The sequence below is a fragment of the Drosophila mojavensis genome, unplaced genomic scaffold (assembly GCF_018153725.1).
Source record: "Drosophila mojavensis isolate 15081-1352.22 unplaced genomic scaffold, ASM1815372v1 contig_136, whole genome shotgun sequence".
NCBI lineage: Eukaryota > Metazoa > Arthropoda > Insecta > Diptera > Drosophilidae > Drosophila > Drosophila mojavensis.
The window spans coordinates 921375-949056 of NW_025318667.1; the positions used below are offsets into that span (position 1 = coordinate 921375).

The 27682-nt window shown below is 44.9% G+C and overlaps 4 protein-coding genes across 4 annotated transcripts; 2 read left to right on the forward strand and 2 right to left on the reverse strand.

Moving 5' to 3' along the window:
* Nucleotides 1–1475: 1475 nt before the first annotated feature.
* Nucleotides 1476–7504, forward strand: LOC6585671 (putative RNA exonuclease pqe-1). Its single transcript, XM_002011263.4, has 3 exons — nucleotides 1476–3178; nucleotides 3243–3320; nucleotides 3875–7504. The coding sequence occupies exons 1-3, from the start codon at nucleotides 1625–1627 to the stop codon at nucleotides 7439–7441; spliced, it is 5199 nt and encodes a 1732-aa protein (XP_002011299.3). The 5' UTR covers nucleotides 1476–1624; the 3' UTR covers nucleotides 7442–7504.
* Nucleotides 7505–15827: 8323 nt separating this feature from the next.
* Nucleotides 15828–18368, reverse strand: LOC6585670. The gene is made up of 2 exons (XM_015160984.3): nucleotides 18216–18368; nucleotides 15828–17327 (listed from the first exon to the last, which is right to left on the reverse strand). The coding sequence occupies exon 2, from the start codon at nucleotides 17232–17234 to the stop codon at nucleotides 15891–15893; it is 1344 nt and encodes a 447-aa protein (XP_015016470.1). The 5' UTR covers nucleotides 17235–17327; nucleotides 18216–18368; the 3' UTR covers nucleotides 15828–15890.
* A 4352-nt stretch (nucleotides 18369–22720) lies between these two features.
* Nucleotides 22721–23650, reverse strand: LOC6585669. The gene is made up of 2 exons (XM_002011261.4): nucleotides 23165–23650; nucleotides 22721–23099 (listed from the first exon to the last, which is right to left on the reverse strand). The coding sequence occupies exons 1-2, from the start codon at nucleotides 23541–23543 to the stop codon at nucleotides 23044–23046; spliced, it is 435 nt and encodes a 144-aa protein (XP_002011297.2). The 5' UTR covers nucleotides 23544–23650; the 3' UTR covers nucleotides 22721–23043.
* A 485-nt stretch (nucleotides 23651–24135) lies between these two features.
* LOC6585668 lies at nucleotides 24136–27159 on the forward strand. Its single transcript, XM_032732855.2, has 2 exons — nucleotides 24136–24356; nucleotides 25576–27159. Exon 2 carries the CDS (start codon nucleotides 25597–25599, stop codon nucleotides 26941–26943), a length of 1347 nt encoding a protein of 448 aa, XP_032588746.1. The 5' UTR covers nucleotides 24136–24356; nucleotides 25576–25596; the 3' UTR covers nucleotides 26944–27159.
* Nucleotides 27160–27682: the final 523 nt, after the last annotated feature.

Consider the following 27682-nt stretch of genomic DNA (forward strand, 5'->3'; position numbering starts at 1 on the left):
CTGTGCAGATAAAGGAATGTAAAAGGGGAAAGCTGCGGCGCAGCTAAATGAGAATCAGTGTTAAATGTAGGGCACAGGCATAGGTGCATGTGTGTGTTGCAGTACGTTTCCTCATGTGGAAAAATGTAAGTATGGAAATTTATTTGCCTGCCTGCCAGGTTTTGCCTTGGGCCAATCAATTAAGAATTACATAAGAAAAAAAACCTAAGGCAAAGGGGTTAATGTTTGGGTATGACAGAGAGCGAGCGAGCGAGTAAGATTCAATAAACTTAACATTTTATTCAAATTTAATTGCAGCCATGCATTAATTTTAATGTTTTGCATCGGAACCTGATCCTAAGCAACTGTCAAATGCTTGACAGACTCTTCCAGCTGAGACGCGCACACCACAGGCACTGAGACTGCGAGTGTGAGTGAGAAAGATTTGCTGTCCCGTTTATGAAACTCATTTGCATAGGGAAGACGGAGCCAACCCTCCTTGCAGCGGCCTCCCTTTCTTATTCGTTTGGCCAATGGCTTTTGCGGTCGCGAGGTTAGATTTATGAACAGCAACAGCAACAACAATAACAATATTCTATAGTTTCCCTTCATTTCGCTCTAAATGCGCATTTTTGTGTCTAAACTTTTGGATTTTCTTTTCGAAATTCTTGTAATTTTCTTGACAATTAAATATGCAAATGTGACTAAACGTTTAGCCCCTGGCCCGAGACCCTGCCCCGGGTCCTGGTCCTGGTGCTTTGTACATTTATCGTATTTCGTCCTGACCCGAAGCAAACAAATAAAAAAGATAAAAAAAAACTAATTTAGAGCTAAGATTTACTTGATTCTTTGTTCAAATTTCTTTCACATCAAAACGGGCAGAAAGTGATTTGTAGTGCATTAATATGGCATAATAGTTCGCTTGGGTCTCAACGATGTAGGCATCGGCATGAGTTCCGCTAAAAACGGCCACTATTGAAAGCTAATGCGCTAACAATTCTGACTAAATGAGAGAGAGCGTCACGCAAAATAAAATTCTAATTGGATCACTCAATGCTTCAATGTGAGTGAGGAAGACAGATGACGTGCGGAGCAGAAGCTTGATGGGCATCGTTAGTGGGAGTGAGCGGGCCAGAGAGTGAGCATGCAAATTGAAGTTAGCTGCGCTTCTGTAATGGGAGGGGAACAGGTATCGTATTATGTTATGTTAACTCAGCTTAATGAATAATAATTCTAGAATATTAAAACTATGTACATCCAAAATAAAATTTTATCGATCTCAATAAATATATATGTAGATATGTGCATATAAAATCAAAAGAAATTATATTGGGAATTTCTATAAATAATATTCGGATGCCTTTGCTTGCCAGTGTTGGTTAATGTCAATGTTAATCTGTTATGTAATTTTATGCATGACTTGGAGCTGATTTTGCCTGGACACGACAACACTTTTGCTTGCAGTGCTGGTTAACGGCACATTCGATATTCATTTTCATTTTAGAGCTGTCAGTTCTCTGCTTTTCATTTGCAGTTTTCAACAAGCTTAGCATTTAAAAAAAATTGTCTAATCAACGTAGCTCAATTTTTGCTTTCTACAGAATTCGGTTATTTCTTCAGTTCTTCAGTTTTTATCGTGAATATCATGCAAAAATACCAATTGGAACAGCAATCGCAAGCTCTCTACCACGGACACGTGGTACCGCAGCCGCAGCCGCAGTCGCAGCCGCAGCCGCAGCCGCAGTCGCAGCCGCAGTCGCAACCGCAGCCGCAGCCGCTGCCTCTGCAGCAGGAAGTGGAAGCAATGAATATGCAAAATCTTCCACCAAACGGGTTGTATCATAATGGCGTCTGGTATAATAACACCACGCAGCCGTTCAACTCGTACCAGCCGGCGGAGGGCGGGCCTGTGTCCGTGCAAGTGCCGGTGGTACCCCAAGCGACGTATGAAGGGCAGTCATTTTTCTGTCAGCCAACTCAGTTGCTGGAGAATCCGGACCAGGGCAATGCAGGTGCCGCTTCCGCCGAAGGTGCTGTGGAGGCACAGGCTCAGGTGCAGCCGCCGGTCGTCTATCAGCAGCCGTGCCAGATGGTGCAGCCGATGCAGGCGATGCAGCCGATGCAGATGGTGCCAACTGCAGCGACCAATCAGCCGGACAATCAGTCGGCCTACATCTATCAGCCGTACAATCAAACTTTTCAGCCCATGCAGCTGGTCGTTGCACCACCGAACGCACCGCAAGGCAATCGAGCACAGGCGAATGGAGTGCCACAGAATGGGGGCCAGTTGCTTGGAGCTGCCAATGTGCAGCAGGCGATGCAGGTGCAGATGCAGCACCCAATGCAGGTGCCGCAGCAAATGCATATGCAAATGCAGCAGCAAATGCAGATGCAGATGCCGCAGCCAAGGCAGGCGCCAATGGAGTCGCCGATGCAGGCACCGATGCATCAGCTAATGCAGGCGCCGATGCAGGTGCAGATGCAGCAGCAGGCTTTAAAGGAGGCGCCGATGCAGGCGTCCATGCGGATGCAACAGGCAATGGATCCAGCAATCCAACATGCAGTGCAGGCCTTAAAGGAGGCACCGATGCAGGTGCAGATGCAGCAGCCGCTGCAGGTGCAGATGCGGCAGCCAATGGATCCACAAATTCAGCAGCGAATGCCGCAGGATTCAGGTGCAGCTGCACCAGCTTTAGCGCTCGCGCCACCAGTGGAGCCAAATTATCCTTATAAGATCTACAACTATCAGGATGGGACTGGCCAACCGAGGCAAGCAGCACCGGCACTGCCACCACTACCGCCACCGCCTGCACCACCGCAATTGGCAGCACCACAAGCAGCAGCCCAGTCGGTGGAGCAGCAGCCAGGATTCTGCATGCAATGCTGCTACCCGTGCTGCACCAATCCGGTGGTGGGCGCACCGTCCGCCAAGCAGCCAGCTGAGGCCGAGTCGGAGCTGCTCGAGATCGACATAGCTGTGGCCAGCGACGTCTACATAACCCGTACGAACGAGAAGCTAATGGTCACCATTTACAAGCAGAAGAAGTCGACCAAATCTGAATTCTCCCAGAATGTCTATATAAATGGGGGTCCGCCACCTGAGGCCCACGTGCAGGCTGAACCGGACAGCAACGGGGCCTCTGTTCCTGCCAGTCAGCCAGCGAACCCGGTCGGCTACATTGCTGCACCACCGTCTGAGGTGAGTTCGCATTCTATATCTGTGTCTGTCCCGCTCTCTTTAAAATCTCTTCCACTTTCTCAAGGTCCCTCATGAAGCGGCTGCCAATCAAGCACCACCCCTGGCCCAAATGGAGCCTACTAATCTTTGTGCCCGGGAGCAGGTAAATATATGGACACCCTGTATGCCCCGTAACCACTCATAGCTTGAAGAAGAGGCTACCAATAGCCGTTTCTTCAATCGATAAATATCGATTCAGGAGGTCTACTATACGTTAAAGCGCATTCATATATAAATGTATGACATGTTATATCTACAGTATATATGCTTCTTTTGCAACTCCTTATATATTCCAATAAATATCGATATTTCTTGAGACATGAGACATGTATACTATAAGAATTATGCGATTTATGGACTCAGAGAGCAGTGAATAAACTAAATTTTTATGAAATTTTTCAAGTGGAAGCACCATATATGTATATATGTATATGCACAAATACCTATACATAAGTCTGGCCTAAGCTGATTTTTTGCTAAGCTGATTTATATATATATATATATATGAATCACGCACGTTAATCGATAAATATCGTTGAGCTGTGACTGTTTTTCGCATAATTCTTAGCCTATTTTATAGCTTGTCGGCCAATTCGTACGACTAGAGTATATACATAGGTTATATTACGATCTCTAAAAACTTTTCTCGCTTTGCAGCCGGAGCCCAAGATTGCTCAAGCAAACGAAATGGAGCAATTCAAACCGCGCATTCTGCCTTTCGATGAGAATGGTCAATCGCGTTTCTCTGAATGCAACGACATGGAAACACGCTGGCATCAGGAGATACGGGATAAAATGGACAATCAGCTGGACAAGGAAATAGAACAAACACTAGAAAATCAATTGCAGCTCAAAATGGAACCTAAAATGGAAAATAATACCGAAAATTCTACGGAAGGTCCGTACGAACAGTTTCGAGCACCGCGTCGCATTATGCAACCCATCAATCCAATGCCGATAGCTAGGCCACCGAGAGACGAACCAAAACATTATAGGACTAACTTTTCAGGTTATAAACACGGTCAGAGTTCATTGCGCGAGAAGCCGGAATTTGTCGTCAAGGAAATTCTTAAATCCACCAAGCAAATACAGCAGCTATCCAACAATAATGCGAAAGCTGATAAAATTCCAATGAACGGCTCTCATTTGCAGGCGGAGCAGACTTTGGCTCCAAAGAACGATTCCCATTCAAAGACTGAGCAGACTTTGGCTCCAAAGAACGATTTTCATTCAAAGACTGAGCAGACTTTGGCTGCAAAGAACGATTTCCATTCAAAGACTGAGCAGACTTTGGCTGCAAAAAATGATCACCAACTAAAGACTGAGCAGACCTTGACTCCAAAGAACGATTCCCATTCAAAGACTGAGCAAACTTTGGCTCCAAAGAACGATTCCCAATCAAAGACTGAACAGACCTTGGCTCCAAAGAACGATTCCCATTCAAAGACTGAGCAAACTTTGGCTCCAAAGAACGATTTTCATCCAAAGACTAAGAAAACCTGGGTTCCAAAAAACGATTTCCATTCAAAGACTAAGCAGACCTGGGCTCCAAAAAACTATTCCCATTCAAAGACGAAGCAGACCTGGGTTCCAAAAAACGATTCCCATTTGAAGACTGAGCAGACCTTGACTGTAAATAACGTGAAAGCAACTAAGGCTACATCAAATTCAAATCAAGTCAACTCAAACAACAGGCAACAGTTGTCGCAAAACTCCGATAATTTGATAGTTAACATAGCTCCGGGAAATGGAAACAACATCCAAACTGTTCAGGACTCAAGTTTAATACAGCCACTCACTGAAGTCAGCGTATCTCAGTCTCAGGCTGTGAAACCAAAGACTGAGTCCATTACACCAGAGAGTCCGAAACCAGCTCAAGGCCCTCCCCAGGAACCATCGATCCAACCGAATCGAAAGACAGAACCAAAGAAAAGCCCTGTAGATTCGCCAGCTTCAAAAACAGCAAAACAAGACAATTCTAAACAGATTCAGAAGCCAAAGGGCATACCAAGGATTTCCAAGAAGCAAGCTAACCTCTTGGCACGTAGGAACCAAAGGCCATTCCAGCTGCAAGCTGAAAGATCAAGCCCGAAGAAACCGCAATCAAGAGCGACCTTTGCTCCACTCATCTATAATCTATCAGGTCCGGAGGGTCTGCGCGAAGGGTCGTCTACTCAACAGAAGTCTGCTGTAAATGTGAAGAGCGCAGCCGAAAACTCATTAGCGAAATCAAGTCAGAGCAGCCCGAATGTAAATGGAGAGACTATCAAGACAGATTTACTAAGGGCATCTTCAGTGATTTCGAGGGATGCTCCAAAGTCATCCTCGGCATGCAATAAATCCTCAGAGAGTACGCCGCAAGTAAGCCCAAGAGAGCCCAAGCCTGTAGTTCCAGAAAAGACGTACCAGCCCCCTAGTCCAAAGGTTGATCATCGCAATTTAGAACAAACAGCAAACGAGGCGACATCTTCTACAAAGGTTCAGTCCAAGTTGGCTCAGGTCAAAGATCAAATTGATGATTTGAGTTCAAAGTGCGTTACTCCAGCCAGAGCGAGTAACCCAGTTTTGGCACCGGCCAAGCAAAATCGATCTGGGCGAGCGGCACATGCTCGTAATAACGCATCAAAGGCTCCTAACTCAAAAGCTCAAGCCAAACAAAAGGGTCAGACGACGAAAAAGAAATCATCCGAATCTGCTCCATTGAATAAGTCATCGAAAACAGTTGGCGCACAGCAAGCAACGAAGGTTCTCCCAAAAGTAAAAGAACCTATTATTATACAGTCGGTAGAGATCATCAGGCAGCCAGATAAGACATACAATCAAAGAAAATCAGCAGCTGAGGACCTAAAGCCAATAGCTACAGAAGCTGCTGGAAAGGATTCCAAAGACGTTATGAAAAATCAAGCTATCCTATCTACAGAAGATTCGGCTGCGGCTGAGGTCAAGAAAAGTGACTTGAAGCCGGATGAAAGTGGCGATCAGTCGCTAGAATTGGAGCAGAATAAAACTGAAGTATCTGAAGCAGGTGCTGAAACGGAGGGTGCTATATCGGTAGAGCTACAGAAAGGATTCAAGGACGGGGAGGTGGATTCAATGAAAACTCAATCGAACTTAGTGCCATGCCCTGATAGCTGGGAAGAGTTAGCGAAAGACGAATCGAAAGTAATGCAACCACATCCTGAAGAGATGGAGTCCAATCAGGTAGCTAACGAGGAGGTAGATTCTGGGACAATTCAATCGTTCTTCTCCACAAACAATGAGCTAGTGGTGGACCTGGATTCAAACGTAAAGACGTTAATTATGGAGCTCATACAGACAGTGGAGCATACATTGTTTCATAGCCAGGAGGTGGATTCAAATACAAACCAATCAACACCCAGTGATGAGAACGAGGAGCTAGAGAAAAGCGAGGAGGTGCTGGAAGAGAGAAATCTGTTGAGCTCGACTTCAGAGGGTACTACGTCGGTAGAGGTAGAGCAACGCGACGAGGAGCAAGGCTTAGAGGGTGCCACATCGGTAGAGCTGAAGGAATCTCAATCAGAAGGAGTTACATTAACTGAAATCAATGAGAACAGTCCAGGGTCAGCCTCGAAGCATGCTGAAATCAATATGCTGCTCACTCACAGTGACATAGAATTGGCTTTGGAGGATGCAAACCAGATGGAGAACAATGCAGTCAGTCAGGCCAGCTCAGGCGAACCAGGGTTAGAGCTCAATGTAAGTGAAACCGAATCGAAAATAGATGTCAATAGGGATCAAACAAAAAGTTCGGAAAATTCAGAAAGTACAATAGCAGCGAATGAGGGGGACGTGGTAAACGCCAATCCAGGCGAGCCAGACAAAGATGAAGCTGATGCGGAGGTACAGCCTTTTGGCGTGCAGCAAAGGAGTACGTTAAAAAAGAAAAGCCCGAGACTCTCGAGAATGGAGCGCAAGGCGATGCGACGCGAGGCAAAGAAGGCGCTACTCGAATCGCTGGCCCAGAAGAAGAAGGAAGAGACCGAAGGCAATGATAAGCAACCAAGTGAGCAGGCGAACGAGGAGCAGTCGGAAAAGCCCAAGGTCAACAAGAAGAAGAAGATTAAGATATATGGCTTCGAAAGGGAGGATAGTTCCGAATCAAGTTCCGAGGAGGAAATCGATAGTCCGGAATTGAATGATATTAGCAACCCACTTTTGCGACGCAAACTCAATTCAATCATTCAGAAAATTAATAAGCTGTAATCTACCAAAATTATATCAATAAAGAATATAAATATGTATAATTAAAGAACTAATTTTTTTTTTTCAGTATTGTTATTACTTATTACTGAGTCCAGTTTTGTTCCATTGCTGACTCAATTTCTACCTATGAATAGATTCATCTTTTTTTCGTGTTGCAGCAGTTCCGGAAATGGTTCCAGTTTACAGCTAAGCTTGAGCTAGATCTTAAGTCTGTTCCCCTATAGAGACACATAGTCATATGCCACATGAACCAGATTGAAAGGAAGATCTTAATCTAAATTAAATTGTTGTCAACTGTGAACCTCGCAGCCTGTGACAAATGCCGATTTACAGGGTCTCGGGAGACGTTTTCAGGTGTGGCTAGCACTAATTAGGTGTCGAAAGGATTAACAACGCCTACGAGCTCTATTGAACCGAACTACCTGCTCATTAGCATACCTTGCTTACCTGACCCGACTCAACTCCTCGCCTATTCAATGAGCCCATCTTTCATTCATATCTCTCTATCTTGATCTAGGCATATTCTAATTCTAATCCTTGCCTAAGCAACTTCTCCTTTTTGTTCATCCTCCTTTGCTTTCATATTGCGACAAATGTTGCATTATATCTGATGAAAGGTGCAAGAAGGTGTCGGAAATCCTTTCTCCTATCTCCTCCCCTACCCAAGCAGCTGTGCGGGTGTTTTCCTTTGGTGTCTAGATACTGGATCTATAGATGCAGATCAGTATTTAGGACACGAGTTCTAATGCAGCCGTTGTTTACCGTTTACTAATCCCAGCTCAAGCAAAACGCTCATCAGGTAAGTAAAATACAAAACATGAATGCAAAAACTAGATTCAGAAAAGCGCCCAAGGGAGCGTAGGTTTCTAGTCGTTAAGCAGTCATGCCGTCCGGTGGTCTCACTAACGGAGCATACTTCGACGTCATATTATCAATATATGGAGGATTCGTTCAAAAAGTAGCACGAGCAAGACCACTGGCTGCACACAGTATCTAGATATATGTATAAACGAGTATACCATATTATGACTCAAGACGCGGAAAAGAGCTAACCAGGCTAAACTTCTGATCACTCACAAGAGATCTCCCGAAATGGACGCCCAGAAAGAGGGAGAGAGAGAGAGCCGATTGGAGTAAAATGTGAGGAGTACAATCTGAGAGAAAGGGGAAGAGAGCGACAGTAAAAGAGAGTCAAATAAGGAGAGAGGGAGAGAGAAAGAGCGAGTAGAGTAAGTTAATTTAAGTTAGTCGAGTGTTTCATTGTTGTTGTCGTGCTCGGCTGTCAGCTGGCACGTGGACGTTTAACCGGCGTCCTCCTCAATTTTTCGGGCCCATCAAACGGGCGACTAACTCATCTAATTGGCAACCGGTAGTCGATGGCCGCTACCACTAAGCGGTGCAGGCCACTCTTTAAGCCTTATCTCTCGCACTTATCGTAATTGCATCGCGAGTGAGCACATTCGACTGTGTCATGTCACATGTCTCATGTCACATGTCACAGCGCCCGAGCCACTTGCGATGGGAGTTGAGAGAAAGCTACGGAAGAGAAAAAAGCCTCACGCGTATCGATATCTACGCAGCCTTCCGCAATCACATTGTGCGAGCTAATTCAGTGTTCAATTTATATTTGCGCTTAGGTTTACAATAATTCATAAAGGGTAGTGAGGGAGAGAGAGAGAGAGAGAGAGAGGGAGAGAGAGGGTACTAGTACTACAGTTGAATATTGCATGGCAGAGAGACACGGAGAAAGAGAGAGAGAAACTGTAAGAGAGAGAGGCACAAAGAGGAAGAATGGCAGAGAAAGAAAAAGGAGAGACGACAGTGTGTGTGTGAGAGAGAAAGAGAGATCGTGAAGGCGAGTGCTTGGTAAAGACAGAGGTAGATTTGAGATGGGAAAAGTTAGGACAGAAGAGAGCTAAAGTCAAGGAAGAACACAAGCTCGGATAAGACAAAGGGAGTCGGGCTTCCTTCAATCTCAAGTCAACCCCATAGCTTATTTACTTTTTGCTTGGACTGTCGATAGCTCAATAATTCATAATAAAAATAGATCTCGAGAGACACAGAGAGAGGGGGTAGAGTGATGGTAGAGTCAAGACGGAGTCGCTACCCCGATCGTGTGTCCTGAATAATTTGCATAAATTGACATTTGCATATGTCTTCGGGGCTGGTGCCTGAAAAGCGAAGTCGAAAACGGAATCTGACTCTCTGTCTCTCTCTGCCTCTGCCTCTGTCTCTATCTCGCACACACATTTCTTCTGTCTTTGGTTGCGTTCGACAGCTGTCGCTCTGTCCCGCCCCTGGCTGACTTTGTACCCTCGGCTCTCGAAAGGTGTGAGCGCATGTAATAGACATGCAAGACGCAAGATGCCAAATGCAAATCCGAAATCCAAAATGCAAATGCGAATGGAAATTGAGAAAGAAAAGAATTCTGATTTTCTTTTTGTTTTTGTTTTTGTTTGGCTGTATATATTTTGTTGTGATATGTAAGTTGATATATATGATATTTGATTTTCAACTTTCCCAAATTAACTGCGTACACCCTCTCGAGCCGACAGCTGCCTCAGATTCTACATGCAAAATATTAGTTCCAAGTGACATTCTCTTCCCTGAGGCCATGAGGGCAAGAGCAAAGCTAGCTAGTAGCTAGGATAGTCCTTCAATCGGTCAGTCATAGGCAGTCAATCAGTCTGTCAAACATTCTCCAAAATTTTCATATAACATACGTTATATCTCCTTTCCAGTGGATCTTGAAGTTGATCTCTAGATATCAAAGCTAGCTATATAAGAAGCTTTTAGTCCTAACTAATCAGACTTATATTTATATATCTTATACTCTACACATACATTTTAATCTGGCAATATTCAGATTCGATTGAATTCTTCCAATTTCACATAAATTTGAGACGTGCCAAATGATAAATAGATTTATCCACAGGGTATCCACGTCTGATTCATGCATATGCAATGCGAATTGCATTTCTCATACGCTACTAGATCATCATGCATCACAGGATTTCCGAGAGATGAAAGAGCTGTAGAGTGATGGAAATGATCTAACAAATGTTGCATATCATTAATGCAAATCTGGGAGATGGGAGAAATGTCTGATCCGCTACTCCTTTTTTTCGCACTACCCTTAGCTGTCATGTCGGTGACAAATATTATTATAACAGTTGCAAAACTGATCAAAGACAGGCACTGACATAAATAGAGAAAGAGAGAGAGAGAGAGAGAGCGAGACAATAATATGCATTGTCTGGTTCATTAAGTGCGGCTCACTTGACAGCGATTGAGAGAAAATGCAAAAAAGGTAAATTGGAGAAACCCTTTGCTTTCGGATTTTGCGGCCTGGGTCGTGAGAGAAAAGAAAACAGCTTAAACTCAACTTCAGAATCGTACCCCCACCCCTTGTCGACCTCTCGCTCTGCTTATCTCATCCCCACACCCTGCGCAACCCTTTTCTCGTTTCCTTTCTTGAAGTGCGCAAAAATTTAAATGATGTCAAGGTGGATGAGAAGATGAGCTCGACGAGTTCGACGAGTTCGATGAGCTGCGATCGGATTAGATTTCAATCATTTGCAATTTTCCGCATTTACGCGAAATGCAGCAGCAGCAGAGGAAAATGAAGAAGGCGGGGGAATTGCCAACGCCTGGAAAGAAAGCATCGCAACACCAAAAAAAAATTGAAATACAAAGGCAACAAATTGATCTTCCGCGAGATGAAACACTTTGTGCCGAAAGACCCTTTGTCCATGGAAAGAGTTACGATATTCTGGAGAGAGTGAACGACAGAAAGAGAAGTGCATACTTAATAGAAGGTTTAAGATGTCAAATTTGAATGATGGCAGAAAGAGAGAGAGAGAGAGAAATAGAAAGAGAGAGAGAGAGAGAGAGTTAATAGAGAGAGTTAGCAAAAGAATAGGAAGGTTAGAAAAAGGAAGAAAGAAAGAGATCGATTGATTTAAATAAATATATATAGAGCGAGAAAGTGTGGTAGAGACAAGAAGTAAAAGATAGAGAGAGGAAGAGTTGATGAACTTAAGGTTAATACTTATATTCTATCGTCCACTGATCTCGAAATTGGTTCACTAGTTCGTCAAAGTAACTTGTTCCGCTGAACCATACTTAATGGAACAAACTCGATTATATATTAAACTGAATCGAGCTGACTGAGTATTTCAATAAAGCAATGGGCTATGAGTTTCGTTTCGTTCGTTGATCTCAAATCCTTTGAAGATCTTTGCTCATTTGCTCTTCTTCATTTGACTAGTTGCTTTGAATGCTGAACCAGTTACAACAGTTACTCTCTGCCAAACTATTCAACTGCCTCGATTACTCCTCCGCTATAGACTCTATATCAAGTTATCATCGACTTCAGCTGTAATTGAGCTAAAATTTCAGTTCCTTAGCTTCAGTTCAATTTTCTTTTCGGGCTCAGTTGGTGGATGCGTCTTGAGCACCTGCTGTCGTGCAATTGGAAATTGAAAATTGGTTCTAATGAATGGCCTGGCACACTGCAAATAACACGTTATATAGAGCACAGCTCTCTCTCGCCCTCTCTTTCTCTTTCTGTTCCTTCCCCCGCCTCTCGCTCTCTCTTTTGAGTTGTTAGCAGTTCCAAATTGATGGCAAAGGACATGCTCGGACGGCCAACAGGTGAGTTTTGCATCTTGTAGGATACGCCTAGTTAGAGCCTTGTATAGCAGAGCGTGAGAGATCGGCTCAAAATAGGCAGTGGGAGTCAAGGAGTGAGAGAGAGAGAAAGAGAGAGGCGATTGGGATATGCATATTTAGCGCCTGCTTCTAATGGCTTGGAAGGACCCGCAGGACATGCCAGCCTAGAGGCGACGCGACGTGTCGACGGTGTCAAGGTGTCTTTGTGGCTGCGAGTGCTTGCTGTCAGATGCCCCGTAGAGCTATCGCAGGCGCAAGCGGGTATATTGCACAGCTGAAGAATTCTTTACTTGAATAGCTGTTATATGCATATTCCATAACGTGTAGTAAATTACAGGGTATTTGGCGCTTGGAAGTACTACTTTTACTCTTGAGCTATACTCTAGCCATGTCTTTGGCAATACCAGTTTTCCGATATTCTACGAGTAATATGATAGATAAACCAGATATATTGTATATGCGTTTATAGGCATATGTATTTCTTTTTCACATTGTACATATTTAGTATTTACAGGGTATTTGTTAGCTAGCTATCAGTCTATGCTGCTTCTGTTAACCTTAGGTGGTATTATATAGGTATATATAAGTATAAATCTCTCATTTCTCATTTATTCTATCCACCCATCATAGGGTAACTATTAGTCTAGCACACCTCTCTTCCCCTCTTCCCCTCTCTCTTCCGCTGTTGTTTTTTGCACATGTTTACACATTTGTCTGACATTCGACTTCCTGACAGGACATGCAGGACACGCAGCACGCCCGCTCCCCAGAGTCCCGAGTGCCGAGTCCTCTCAGTGCTGCGTTCGTATTCTCGCCCGCCTCGATCAGCGTCCATTGTTTGACTACAATTTTTTGCAACTGTTTCGCCGTCGAGGCACGCGCAGGACGCAGGACGCAAGTCCAGACCGGGGTAAGAGCAAATGGCAGGGGAAGCAGAAGGTAGGAGGCAGAAGCCAGGAGCCAGCGGGCAGGGACCGAGTGAAGTGTGCAAAAAAAGTGCGGGTCGAAAGGTGCGTTCGACTGTGTCAATCGACTTTTCTCACTTTAGCGCAGCATTTAAGCGGGCCCATTATGCCGTCCCACAGGCGAGCCTATATACAGCTATATACACTTGGATTTCCACTTTTCCAGCGCATTTTACACTTTTCATTTGGCGCACAATCGAAGTGTGCCATCAAATGGCTTTTCAATGAAGCTGTGAACTGGTTTCAAATCAAGCAGAGCAACAAAGAGATCAGACGCTCCATTGTTAGCAAAGACAAATGCGAACTCTATTAACTGCACGCTCTCTCTATATATATGGAGTTGTGTGTGAAGTGTAGGGGCGTTTCAAATTCAATTCAACTCTCAAATGTTTCAATTAACTGTAAAGGCAGCAGACAAGCGGAAATGCGAACTGCAGCATAGACTTAGACAATGATCAGAGTTTCAGACTAAATATGTTGAGATTGAGCTTCATTTGGATGTGGAAATGACAATGTCAGCCAATTCGAATGGAAGCTTAAAGATTCTGAATAGATCTGGAATAGGTCTGCAAATTCAAAGAGTGAGAGACTTCCATAAAGTAGGACTACAGCAAGTGGAACAACATTTGAACCCCTTTTCAAATTCAGAATTTAAAGTATTAGAAAGGAGGCATATATACATATGAGAGCACAGGCTAGAACTAGATTTCAGAGTGGGCAATACCTATGTCTGCAATGTGCTGTGAGAGACTTTGAGCTGTTGTGCTAGATGGACTCCATTTCACATTCAATCAAAACAAAATTAAAGAGCTGCTTGTTAAATGAGACGGCACGGAAAAGCGGGTAAGTGGGAAATGGGAAATTGTAACAAGGACAGGAAAAACAACGGCGCATCATTAGAGCACTGGAAGAAACGGAAGACAAGGCGTAAAGCCCTTGATGGCTAACCTTTTTATGTCAAGTCTCACTGATTTTGGCCGCGACAAAAGGGGGCAAAAAAGAAATACTGTCCGCTGGTCACTCGAGGCCCTTAAAACGGTGCACTGTCCCGGAAAGGGGTATGCCAGGTCTTTAAGATATGAAAGAACGAGAGCGACAGGGTGCGAGAGAGAGAGAGAGAGAGAGGTAGGGATGGCAATACCTGCTCTACATATCTCGTTGTGCTTGACCTCTATTGAAGTCCGTTCGCACTGTCAAAGCGCACAAAGAAACAACACATGTAAGTAGCCCTCTCACTCGCTCGCTCGTTCTCTCTCGCTCTCTCTTTCGCACTCATTATCTCTGCTGCTCTCTCGATAGAGCTTGACCTTTGGGCAGCCTACCCAGACATATCATATCATATTTGTTGTCTCTGCGTCTGTCAAAACGCACAAAGCAACAATACATGTAAATACCTGTAATTCTCTCTCTCGCTCTCCTTCTGTATCTCCTGCTCTCTTTAATACGCTTCGCTGCGCCTTAGGCTGGGAAGCTCAGCGAGTTTTCTTCGTTAAAAAAAAAAGTGTTAACGTCTTGGCTTAGTCTAAGCAAAGGGAGATTACAGACTGTGCCTATCTCCTTCTCTCTCTCTCTCTCTAAACTATCTAAGCATTTGCATATGTTATGACAGCTCATTTAACGCCCTTTGCTCAATGGACTTGACCAGCTAATGAGCCATAGCCACAAAGTAGATCTTGACCAGCTCTCGTATAGTTATGCAAATGCCCAATAAAGGGTTTACTGAGTTTCTTCCTCTTCTATTAGAACCTAATTGTAGCCGCAGGCTCAGCGGGAGTTGGCGCACAGCAAGAAGAGACTTAGAGCCTTAAATGCGTTCCGGCGTAAACTTGGAACAGTTCTGGGTTTGCATTGCATGGATCTTAAACGTACTACTGCCATGGAATGGCATTAACTGGACATTCCACAATCAATGTGGAATGAGCAAATGAAATAGCTGCATAAAACGTGCAATAGATGGCGCCACGTATTTGTACTAGCGTACAGAAAACCTGTAATATCTGTGTACCTTAAGTGCAGAGTATAGGGTATCTTCTCGTCAGGCATACTCAACTTGTGCACTGTTACGCATTCTACGGGCAAGATTCCAGTCAAATACAGACGACGCAGGTGCGGGGTATCCATTATTCAACTATATCCGACTTATATAGCGCTGGGTACAGGGTATCTTTAAGTCAAATACGCCCTTCTAGAGCACTTTCTTATATCATTCTGATATTTTGTGTTGTCTTTAAAGATAGCTTAGATGGGGTTGACATAGGGGTCCCTTTCTCTCTCTCTGTTTGCCTCTCTCTCACTCTCACTCTCTCTCTTTATTAGCCCACTCATTTCTTAGTAGCTATCAAAGCATAAAAACGCCCATTAACCCAAAAAGAAACTACGTTGTGGGAAACACTTGCACTTCGAATCGTGTCTGGTGGTTCCGTGGCTCACCGTTCGTAATTCCGTGGTTCGAGTCTCTGGGTTTCGTCTTCTCCCTCATCCAAGGAACTGGAACTCGTGTAGAGCCAGACGCTACGCTTGGCTGCATTTGAAGAGTTTACTTATGCATTTAATGCTGGTTTCAGCTCAAGACTCTCCTGTGGTCAAAATTCCAGATCATAAAAATTATGATGGGCCCCTTCCACTCGTGGGAATTCACGAAGAAGCGGAGAGGAGGAAGAGCCTCATTAAAAACGAAACGAATTTTTATATAAATTTTGATAATTCAATTATTTATTTTTCTAATAAAAAAAATTCTTAAATTATGAAAAAAAAAAAAAAAAGTGGAATTCTATTTCAGATATATCCATCCATCTATAGATATATCTCCCTCAGCTTTGCTCATTCAGCGAGAAGCTCAGACGCCGCTTGGTCGTATCTCTCACCTCCTGCTGCAGCCAAATGCCATCCAGCTGGCAAGAGGCCTCCAGCTCCTCGCCCATCTCCAGCTCCAGCTCGCAGTCGCTGGTGGAGTTGTGTCCGCTGTCGGGGCTGATGTGCCTCTGGCCAGGAGCTCGGGAGTGCGAGTGTGCGTGGGCGTGGGGATGGGGCAGCTTGTGGGCAGATCGGGCCGCAGCTGCGAGTAGCTTCTGCGCCGAGTGGCGCACGCTGGACGAGATCTTCGTGGCGATCTTCCGTTTGCGCCTCACCACGCGCTGCCTGCGCAGCTGCTGCAGAGAGCGTCGCTTGCCCGCCAGAGACAGAGATGCATCTCCCGCTCCAGATCCCCCTCCCCCTCCTACTCCCTGCTGAGGTGATCGCACTTCCCTCTCTTCGTACACATCCGGATGGGTGGGTGGCTGCCAATACTCGCTCAGGTCGCTGGCCGGATCGAAGGCGGGTCGATAGGTGGGCGAGTGGCTCGTGGAGATGGGTGGGAGTGGAGTGGGGCGGGGGCGAGAGATGTGGCGTAGGCGGGAACGAGGATGGGGATGGGGATGAGGACGGGCGCGAGCACGAGGCGCTGCAGATGGAGCTTTGCGCGTGCTCTCCAGGATGGCATCGATCATGCGTTCCAAGGTGACGTCGCCCATCTGAGTGGAGCTGAGCAACGTCTGGTCAGCAATGGGCGCAACTGCAGGAGCAGCAGCAGCTGCAGCAGAAGGAGCAGGAGCAGGAGTAGAGGCAGCTGGCTGCAGGTAGCGCGGCTTCTCGAAGTAGCTGTCCGGGATGCCCATGCCACGCAGTGCGAGCAGCGCTCCTGGAATGATCCTGTTGTCCTGCGTGTCCCGCTGGCTGTCCGCCTGATCCTTGTTCTCCCGGTGGCCGGGCGAGTACTCCGCCTCGAAGGTGGGCAGCGTGCACGCATAGGCAGTCCTCTTCAGAGGGGGCGTGTGCAGGGGCGAGAGGATGTTGCTCAGGTCTCTCAGCAGAGGCGTGCAGCGCGGCGCAGGAGGGGCAGCAGCAGCCGAGGCAGCGGGCAGCGGCGTCGACGTCAATGTGGAGGTCAACTGATTCTCCTTGTCGCCCGCATCTGCCTGCATCTGGATGTGGAGCAGCGATTGCCGCTTCACGTTCACGTTCAGCTTCATGCGCGAGGCGGCTATTGGAGTGGGCGTGGCAGTTGGCTGGAAATCGCTGTAGCTGCTTATGGCATGGCCTCCAGCTGCCTCTCCCTGGTCTGGCTGAGTCTCCAGGTAGGACAGACGCGGCTGGTTGACAGCCCACTTCAGCATCTTCGGTTCTGCTTAGTCTTATGGTGTTTCAATTGGTGTTGTTGCTCTCCAGCTAGTTGCCGATGCCGTTGTTGTTCTTGTTGTTGTGGGTGTCTGTAAAGAGCGCGAACAAAGTTGTTGGTTTAGTATTTTGGTTAAAGGCTTATACATATGCACATATGTATACACATACATATTTGTATGTATTGCTGAATATATCGATGTATATTAACGTATATGTATATGTATATATTTGTATATATGTATGTATAAATATCTGTATCTTCCACTGGCCCTTACCCTATCTGCCTTTTAATACTCTATGCAAAAGCTGAAAGTGGGGCATAGAGCTACATGCAACACACTAACAGGGTAAAGATTTACATCATAATTTTATCTCTCTCTTCAGTTAGTTTGACTTAAACCTTAATTTTCATTTCATTTTACTATATGACATTTCATATAACTCTGATTTACAACAAACATTTCAGTACCAAGTATTTAATATTGGTTAAAGAGGGTAAAACAGTGTATAAGGAAGTCGACTACAGCGCACAGCTTCGCTTTGGGCTTCATTCTTTATTTTCTTAGCTTTTTAGCTTTTGTTTGCGACTCCTGCGAAGTTGTTCGGCGAGTTCTTTTTTGGCGCGCTTTTCGGCGGAGAATTTCGCGATCTTGTTATATCCATACGCATATACACATACATATGTAGAAATATATATTTATACGTACATATATACAATATATATTGATATGCCCATTTAAGGGCCAAGTTATGCGAGCTTTTTGGCTGACCAAAAAAAAAATCAAGAAATCAGTGAAGCAGCAAAAATGAACTTCCCCCACCCCTTCGCATTTTTCACGTACAATTGAATGCGCCATGGGGCGTGCGCCACGCCCACTTCTCGCAAATGAATTTATATTTATTCTTATGATATGCACAATTGAATGCGAAATCTGTTCAGATTGAGGAATTCGCTTTGTTTGCCACTTGCAATTTACCTTTTTCACAAGAAATTTTGCAGCACTAGAAAAAAATATTTCGAATTCTTTGCCTATCAAATATTTCACTATTTTCGTATATATTTGGTCTCTGCTTTCGTTTCTCGGCATCGAAGCGTACACGTGCACTCGAACCGGCGTTTGTTTGCGTACTAACTGAATGAACTCAGTCGCCGCAAGCAGCAAAGCACAGAAACGTGTTGCGTTCATACATACAGAGAGAGAGCACGAATGAACAGGAGTATGGGTGTGCGAGAGAGGGTGAGTAGGCAAGCGTACGCTTGCGCCGGCAGCTTAGAGAGAGCGCAGCACCAGAGCAGCATGCATGCATGAATCTAGCGCTAAGGAATTTATTGAGAGAGCTCAGAGCTGAGAGCAGACTGAGCGCAGGCATTCAATCAGGCTGCAACTGCATTCACAGCGAGCCAAGTATGCAGCTGGTGGGTGGGCAAACAAAAAACGACATACTCTGGGCAAGGATTTAACTGAATGTTATTTAAATGTGGGAACTGTTATTAAAATGTGGATAAAAATAAATAAGCAGAAATACATACAAATTACGTAATAATATAAGAAAATTCGTAAAGAACATTCTATAATATGGAACATGATCTTTATAATATACATACATATGAATGTAGTAAATATAAAAACAATACCCATTCAGATATTCAGCAATTGCTATTAATAAATATTTAATTATCATATATGGATTCTTGACCATGCTTATATTCTCATAGGATAACTTATAATTTAAGAGATATTTAGTTACATTAAATAGTTATTCCTTTGGCATATACTGGTATGGGGAGTGTAACTGGAATAGGTCTGTAATCTGTGTAAAAACTATAGTCCCACCTACATATGAAAATGAGTATATTTAACATACTATGTCTTAAATCGGTCTAAATCAGTGTAAAAATATACTTATAGATAGAAAATTATATAGATTAGTATGTATTAAGGACTAGACCTATGCATATAAACGGTGTATATACATATATACTCTGTAGACAGCTAATATCACTATCTCTGTCAGTCTTCCTCTATCTATCTTTGTTTATATTTAGCACATGTTAAATTCCTATACTAATGTAGTATTATAATATACGATCCCGTATGCAATATGCATATATGTATATGATCTACATACACATACATATTTTCCTATATAGAGCACTCGCTATAAGTATGGCATTCTAAACTAGAGCCCAGCTTCGATTCGGTGGTCAGAAACAGTTGGCAATGAAAACCACAGTTGGCTCTAGACATGCGAGCGAGGTATGCCTAAGTGTATGTGTGTCTTCGTGTGTGTGTGTGTGTGTCAGCCAGCTGCCGCTGCTGCTGCTGCTGCTGTTGCTGCTCCTTTGCGCTGCTTACGCCACAAAACATAATTTTCAATTACCTTTCTCGCAGCGTGTGGCTCCTTTCACCTTTGAGTTTTCGCCAAGAAAAGGACAACAAACACACACGGAGACTCACACACATACACAAACACACACACATACGGACGCACACTCTGTATAAACCTTTGTACAATTTAGTTTATTGTTTATGGGACAAGCGCCGCTGCCGCTGCCTCTGCCTCTGCCGCTGTCGACACGTCGCTGCCGACGCCGCTGCCTGGCTGGCTGGAATGGAAAATGTTGTGGAAAATTGTGCAATTGTTTTGCAATTTATTGGTTGCAAAGGGGCTCAGCATATGCCGCTGCCGACGTCGACGGCGACGTCTCTGCGACGCCAACGTCAACTTTTGTTAAAAGCGCAAATTTATGAGATTTTGCGAGCACACTGAGAATTGGCCAAGGCGACAGCTGTGCGAGCCCAAAAGGAAAGTGACAGAGAGAGAGAGAGAGTGAGAGCGAGAAAGAGAGAGCGAGAGAATGTGCCTGAGATAGCTATCAAGAAAATACGTTAGTAGCAGAACTCTTGGCTCTTCCTGTGTCTTGAATGGACATCAAAGGATTTTAGCTAAAAAAAAGATAGCGGAAAAATGTAGAGTCTGAGCATCTTAAGATCTCAGATCTATATCCGGTATGAAGACCACCATGAGAAGCGTTCCTCTCTCTGCATTTTCGCCAACTCAAACTACAGTTTGGTCAACATTCCTTTGTGCTGTGTGAAGATGTCATACGGAGGCATTGTTGATTGAATAGTTCCGAGTGAAAGTGCCCGACAAACTGCTTCCTATTTGCAGTTTCAATTGTGCGACAAGTATTTCAAAGATCAACTACGAGCTCTCCAGGGACTAAGGAATGCTGAAGATAATGCTCAGGTTGATGATAATAGTAATAAAAGTGGCAGTACAAATGCTAATGACAATGACAATAACAATACAAATTATGAGTATAAATATGATAATAATAATAACGATAATGATATTTCATTGCATACCTCTAGCAATAGCCCACGCAATTTGTGTAATAGCAGATCCCAGCCAAATCCAGGGTATATGCTCGTCGAGCATACTCTTCAAAGTGCATTGGAGCTTCAATGTCCGTTAGCTGTCCCAGCTGTAGACCTACCCTCTAGAGGAGCTTAGCCGTGTATTACGATAATCCAAAGTGTTGTTCCATTTGATCATTTTTCCAATCTGAGCAGCTGCTGCTCCCGTTTTGAGCAATTGGTCAATAACAAAAAAAAACAAGTAAGAACGTTGCAGTCGGGCGTTACCGATTGCGGAATACTCATTCACATCCCATCAACAATTTAGTAGTTAAGTTTCGCTCTAATACTGTAGAATATACAGGCTTTTCCGATTTGCCACGCCCCTACTGGGCGTAGACACCTCATTTTTTGTCAGTTTTTAGAACGAGATAACAGTACCCTATCTGCAAAGTTTGAATGCTTACTCTCAAAAAAAAGTGAAAATTACAGGGTATTTTTCGATATGCCACGCCCTTAAAATAGGCGTAAAAATTATTTTTTTGGGGAATCGATAGAGGAGGCTACCAGTAACTCAACTATCCAAATTTGAAGCTTTTAGCTATTATACTTGAGGAGATATACACTTTTGCGGTTTGCCACGCCCCCTGTGGGCGGACATATATCCGACAAAGCTTTTTGGTCTTGGGTGATCAGCCCGAGTATATATATCAAATTTGAGATCTCTGGCACCAATAGTGTCAAAAAAATAGCAGAATTCGAAAAATCACTATATCTTCAGGTCCGATTTGCCACGCCCCTAATGGGCGTAGACTTATAATTTTATTTTTAGACTTTATGGAATCATCAACTTTAGGAGATACAGTTTTATCCGATTTGCCACGCCCTCAATGGGCGGAAATATATCCGCCATAGCTTGTGATCTTGGGTGGCCGACGCGGACCTACATACAAAATTTCAGCTTTCTAGCTCTTTAACTAACATGATTTCTGGTATATCGGAAAATGCATTTTCCGATTTGCCACGCCCCTAGTGGGCGGATCGGGAAAATTTTAACACTTTATAAATCGGAGATATACACGAGTATGTGTTCCAAATTTCAAGTCTCTAGCTTCAATAGCGCCGAAATAGATTGCGTTCATACGGACAGACGGACAGACGGACAGATGGACGGACGGACAGACGGACAGACGGACAGACGGACAGACGGACGGACAGCAAGACGGACATTGCACAAAACCAATATACTGATTCACTTTCGTGAATGAGTATAAAAAAGAAGAGGAGAAAAGACAAACAAAGAGGCGACTGCTAATGGAAATAAATCAATAATATGATCAAGCAGGAGTAGGAGCAGGACTCTAAGCATAGAACGCGCGCGCGTCTCAAGGGGCAGCTGCTTCGGCTGCCTCTTCTTCTTCTGCTTCTTCTTCTTCTTATTCTGCAGTAGCAAAAGGATCCTCACAATAATCTGTCCTTGTGACAGGCATTGAATCAAAGCCAATTTAACGCATTGGTCACTCCAAACGCCCCTGCTCAGAGAGCGAGAGGCGCTGCGAGTGAGTGAGAGAGGGAGAGAGGGAGGGAGATAGCCAGGGAAGATAAATTAGGACAGAGGATCAAATCGGTTCGCTAATAAATTGCCCAACAATTGCGCAATTTCTCATAGCCGAAAAATTGCGAAAATGGAAAAATCGCTTCACGCTTTTGACTACCTTTTTCCTTATTTGTATTTTCTTCCTTATCCCTCACACAGCGCGATAGACAGAGGGAGAGGGAGAGGGAGAGGGAGCAAGAGGCATTGCGATAAAGTAGGTAAGGCACAGAGCTAGGGCAGTTCCTTAGCTAATCTTAAGTCGTCAGATAGCGCCAGTTTATTGTATGGCTCTAGCTGGATCCTGGGACAGCTGTAAGGGATTAGAGCCCGAAAAATCGAAGTAGATCGAAGCTCCCCTACATAGGCAACTGAACTCTGATTGATTTGGTCTCGAGCAGAAGTGAAGTGGCGTGGTCTAAAGACGGGGAGGGATTACCTAGACATAAAACACTAGAAGCTAAGACTTTGGTATGTGAGTATATAGATCGATAGATCGAGTCGATTGCTGGAAATGAAAATGCACTTTGATGCTCGTATTGAATATATTAGATGGTTCAGTGGGTGTGTGACAGTTGACATTGTAACATATGTTGGACTAGCTTGAAATGTACGCAATGATGGCTTTAAGTAGTAACATTTATAGGTTGAAACTAGAGTCTAGCTGAAATTCAATGCGAATGGGCTGAATGAAATGGATAATACATTGTTGGAATTGTTGCCGTTGTCCCTCTAGGTAGTGTACTTTCTTGAAATAAACTTGAGATTAAAATTTAGATTGTATGTGTTGATCAAATAAATGAAAATGAAGGTCGTCTCTTCAGAAGGTCATAGATGGAATTGAAAAGCTCACGCGTTTGCTGGAGAAGGCCCTTTGCACTTGTTGATCAATTTGTGATGCCGGACTTGAAATAGAAATAGAAATAGAAATTGAATGTGAATCGGACATTTGGTTGATTTGATGACTTACAGGTGAGCTTGTGGCGCCTGCCTACCGTTTTCTTCATTCGATTGATATCCTTGCGCAACTTGGTCAACAGATAGCATTGCAATTTGTACATGTGCTCGTTGAAGGCTTGACGCTGGATCACATCGTCCAGTTGGGCGGCCAGCTTCCTGCGAGTCCACCAAGCGGTGGCCAGCCCGATAGCAATGGCGCTTAGCCAGAGTTGGGTTGAGTAGTCCTCCTTCTCCTTGACCACCGGAGGGCACCAATTTACGCGGACGTGCTCCAGCAGTTCCCTCATGAGCTTATCGACTTGGTCCTTCACGACTACGCATAGCAAGATTATTACTTCGGCTAGGCATAGGCAAAGGCCGCAGACTAGATTGTATCGACGCCAGACCATTATGGAAGTAAAAAATTACGGTACTAAAAATCTATATATTTTTGTTGTGTATATAAATGCTCAAAACGAATCGAATCTCTGACAACTTTCTACATATGAATGAATGTTCACAAGTTCAGGCATAGCAAAGCAGACACAAAATTCAATGTGAACTTCGATTTTACAGTTATTGGAATCAATTGGCATTTCATACAAATTGAATTAATTTCAATTGCTAACTGCAGCACTTCACTCACACCTTCAATTCCCACTCACACACACTCACACTTTCTGGGCAGCGAGTTCATTTGCGTGTTTTCTTAAGGATTTCATATGCAAACTGCAGCTCTGCATTCACTCCAATACTCTCCCTCTCTCGCTCGCTCCTTCACTCATACTTGGACTCCTTGCAGCGGAGTTCATTTGTGTATTTTCGTCTGGCGCGCTCTCCCACAAATTCCAACAGCCAACATGCCAATGCAGCAGTAAATGAATGCCAGAGAGAGAGAGAGAGGGAGTGAGTGCTCTCCAAAATGAAGAGAGCCTGGGTTGCGGTGGTGGTTGATTGGCTGGACAGAGCTGAGCACGCAACATGACGTGCTTAGCAAGAATCAGTCACACTGCGTCTGCGGCTCTGACAGCACGTCTTGCTCTGCTCCGCATTGCAACGTTTTCCGTTCCGTTTCGTTTCGCGGGCATATAAGTTTTTTTTTGTAACTCTACGGATTTTTTTTTCGGATTATACAAATTTTTTTTGACTGTGTGAAAATAATTTTGGATATACGACTAAACGGGCTACCCCCATTACGAAACCAACAAAATATTTGAAGCAAGGTAAAGATACGAGGACAAGTGCATTGTGATTAGCTATTAAAAATGCATTAAATATCTCGACCATGAAGTAGACCAAGAGCAAAGCGTAAAGAGTAATAAAAGGCAGCTCAAGTGTTCTGTGAGAAATTTAATTATAAAACACCCCATTAAAAAATCATCGCAATTTTTAATTCATTTCAATACGAAATGCATTCAAATTGTGCGCGTGCGTCTCGTTTGGGCTCGCAATAGTATAGGGTATAAATGAGGTATATTGCGCACCTAGACTATGTGTGCTTTTTGTGCAATCAAAAGGTATGAATATGCCTGAGCAACAGCCAAGTCTATCAGATCTCTTTTGAGCGAAACAATGTCTATGTTTATATTTTCATATATCTCGAGCTAACGCACATATTCGATTCGCATTAATCTCGAATTGTTAGATCCTCCGTATAACATGTTATATAGATCATTTGACAAAGGTGACTTTTCAAAGTTATGCAAAGTTGACAAATCTTCTTCAGATACTTCTCTATACATATTCAGGTGGTACATCGTGTAACATTTCACTTTAAAGTAAATTATATATCGATTCCGACATATATACCACATATAGTTGCCTATAACAGTTCAGCTCTCCTTGAAGATATCCTGATGAAATTTGATATTCGTGTTAGTTAAAGCTCAAGGTAACCCACGAATTAATTGGTAGCCCAACTTCTAGATTTGAACACCAAGTAATCCCTAGAGCAGTTGATGTGCCTAGGGTATTTATGCTTCAGCAATGCTGTAGTCTTTTCCCTTTATTTTTATTACTTTTATCGAGTTCCATCTGAAGGGCGCTTGAGCGCAAATCGAGGCGGGCAAATGCGCAAAATGCTTTTGCGCACTCTCAAGTGTTTTTGGCTCTTTTCGCGCGGCCACTCGAATCGCATTGCAAATGGCAAAGAACAGGCCGAGGGCAGAGCAAATCTGGCTCGGCTCGGGGCGCAGCTGGAAGCAGAATCTATCCAATTTCTCAACTTCCTCCATTCATTCGATTTAGTTCGTTTTTTGCGCGCTTTCCGCTTTGCAGCTTTTGCGAATCCTTGCAAAAAAAAGGAAACTTGTTTCGCAAGTCGAGCGGGTTTCTGTTCTACTGTCATCCTTTCATAGACAATGGCAATTCAGGCCTAACTAGCCTGATCCTTCCTGCGCATCTCTAACCCGTTCCATCTACCTCTTCTCCTTCTTCTTGCAGACTTTTCGCACAGCTGCCAGAATGCTGAAGTGGGCTGTGAACCAGCCGCGTCTGTCCTACCTGGAGACTCAGCCAGACCAGGGAGAGGCAGCTGGAGGCCATGCCATAAGCAGCTACAGCGATTTCCAGCCAACTGCCACGCCCACCCCCATAGCCGCCTCGCGAATGAAGCTGAACGCGAAGCGGCAATCGCTGCTCCACATCCAGATGCAGGTAGATGCGGGCGACAAGGAGAATCAGTTGACCTCCACATTGACGTCGACGCCGCTGCCCGCTGCCTCGGCTGCTGCTGCCCCTCCTGCGCCGCGCTGCACGCCTCTGCTGAGAGACCTGAGCAACATCCTCTCGCCCCTGCACACGCCCCCCCTGAAGCGGACTGCCTATGCGTGCACGCTGCCCACCTTCGAGGCGGAGTACTCGCCCGGCCACCGGGAGAACAAGGATCAGGCGGACAGCCAGCGGGACACGCAGGACAACAGGATCATTCCAGGAGCGCTGCTCGCACTCCGTGGCATGGGCATCCCGGACAGCTACTTCGAGAAGCCGCGCTACCTGCAGCCAGCTGCCTCTACTCCTGCTCCTGCTCCTTCTGCTGCATCTGCTGCTGCTCCTGCAGTTGCCCCCATTGCTGACCAGACGTTGCTCAGCTCCACTCAGATGGGCGACGTCACCTTGGAGCGCATGATCGATGCCATCCTGGAGAGCACGCGCAAAGCTCCATCTGCAGCGCCTCGTGCTCGCGCCCGTCCTCATCCCCATCCCCATCCTCGTTCCCGCCTACGCCACATCTCTCGCCCCCGGCCCGCTCCACTCCCGCCCATCTCCACGAGCCACTCGCCCACCTATCGACCCGCCTTCGATCCGGCCAGCGACCTGAGCGAGTATTGGCAGCCACCCACCCATCCGGATGTGTACGAAGAGAGGGAAGTACGCTCTCCTCAGCAGGCAGCAGGAGGGGGAGGAGGAGCGGGAGATGCATCTCTGTCTCTGGCGGGCAAGCGACGCTCTCTGCAGCAGCTGCGCAGGCAGCGCGTGGTGAGGCGCAAACGGAAGATCGCCACGAAGATCTCGTCCAGCGTGCGCCACTCGGCGCAGAAGCTACTCGCAGCTGCGGCCCGATCTGCCCACAAGCTGCCCCATCCCCACGCCCACGCACACTCGCACTCCCGAGCTCCTGGCCAGAGGCACATCAGCCCCGACAGCGGACACAACTCCACCAGCGACTGCGAGCTGGAGCTGGAGCTGGAGATGGAGCTGGAGCTGGAGCATAAGGCGAAGCGGGTGCCGTTTGGTGACTGCGTCCTGGAGGTGGCGACCAAGCGGCGGCTCAGCTTCTCCTTCCACGAGGAGCTCTTTGTGGAGCAGTGAACCTGGTTCCATTCAACTGAACCTTTGGCTGTCTCAAATAATTTTAGCACATTTTTTTTGCTGTTGTTTTTTTTGCTCTTTGAATTTAGCGAAATTGTTGCTAAAAGCTTTCAATTGCCTTCTCCAAATTCACATTCCAATCTAAGACTTTTAATCTCTAATTAAAAATGCTTTTTTTTTTTATCGTAATAAAATTGCCAAGATTGTAAAAACAAGAACAAAAACAACGTGAATTATGTCAATCGAAATGGGAGAGAGTGGGAGAGGGAGAGTGAAAGAAGAGCTGAAATGGCGGCATAATTGTTGTCGAAGGAAAAGACGTAAAGCCCAAACAAATCTCGTGAAAAACTAGGGGCTTACATGAGGTTAGTCTTCATATGAAGATCTCTCGGATCTCCAATGTCTGAATATTATACAACAAACATATGCTACAGATGATATATATTGATTTCATCACGGTGTTATCACCGAATGCTGAGTTCGCATAGGCAGGATATCTTCATGGAGTGCTGGGTTCGCATAGGCAGCTATAAATATAATATAGCATGAATATTAAGAGCGGGGTAAGCCTACTTTGCATATTTAAGTATCTGTACAGCTTTTTCGCCCCTTGTTGAGGTTATGTTAACCTCAATTTAATTTATACACTTGTGAAAAGCATAAAACACAATTGGAAACAATGCGATCAGGAGGAACCGACTGCATTATACTCGTTCGAAATAACAAGAATATAAATGCC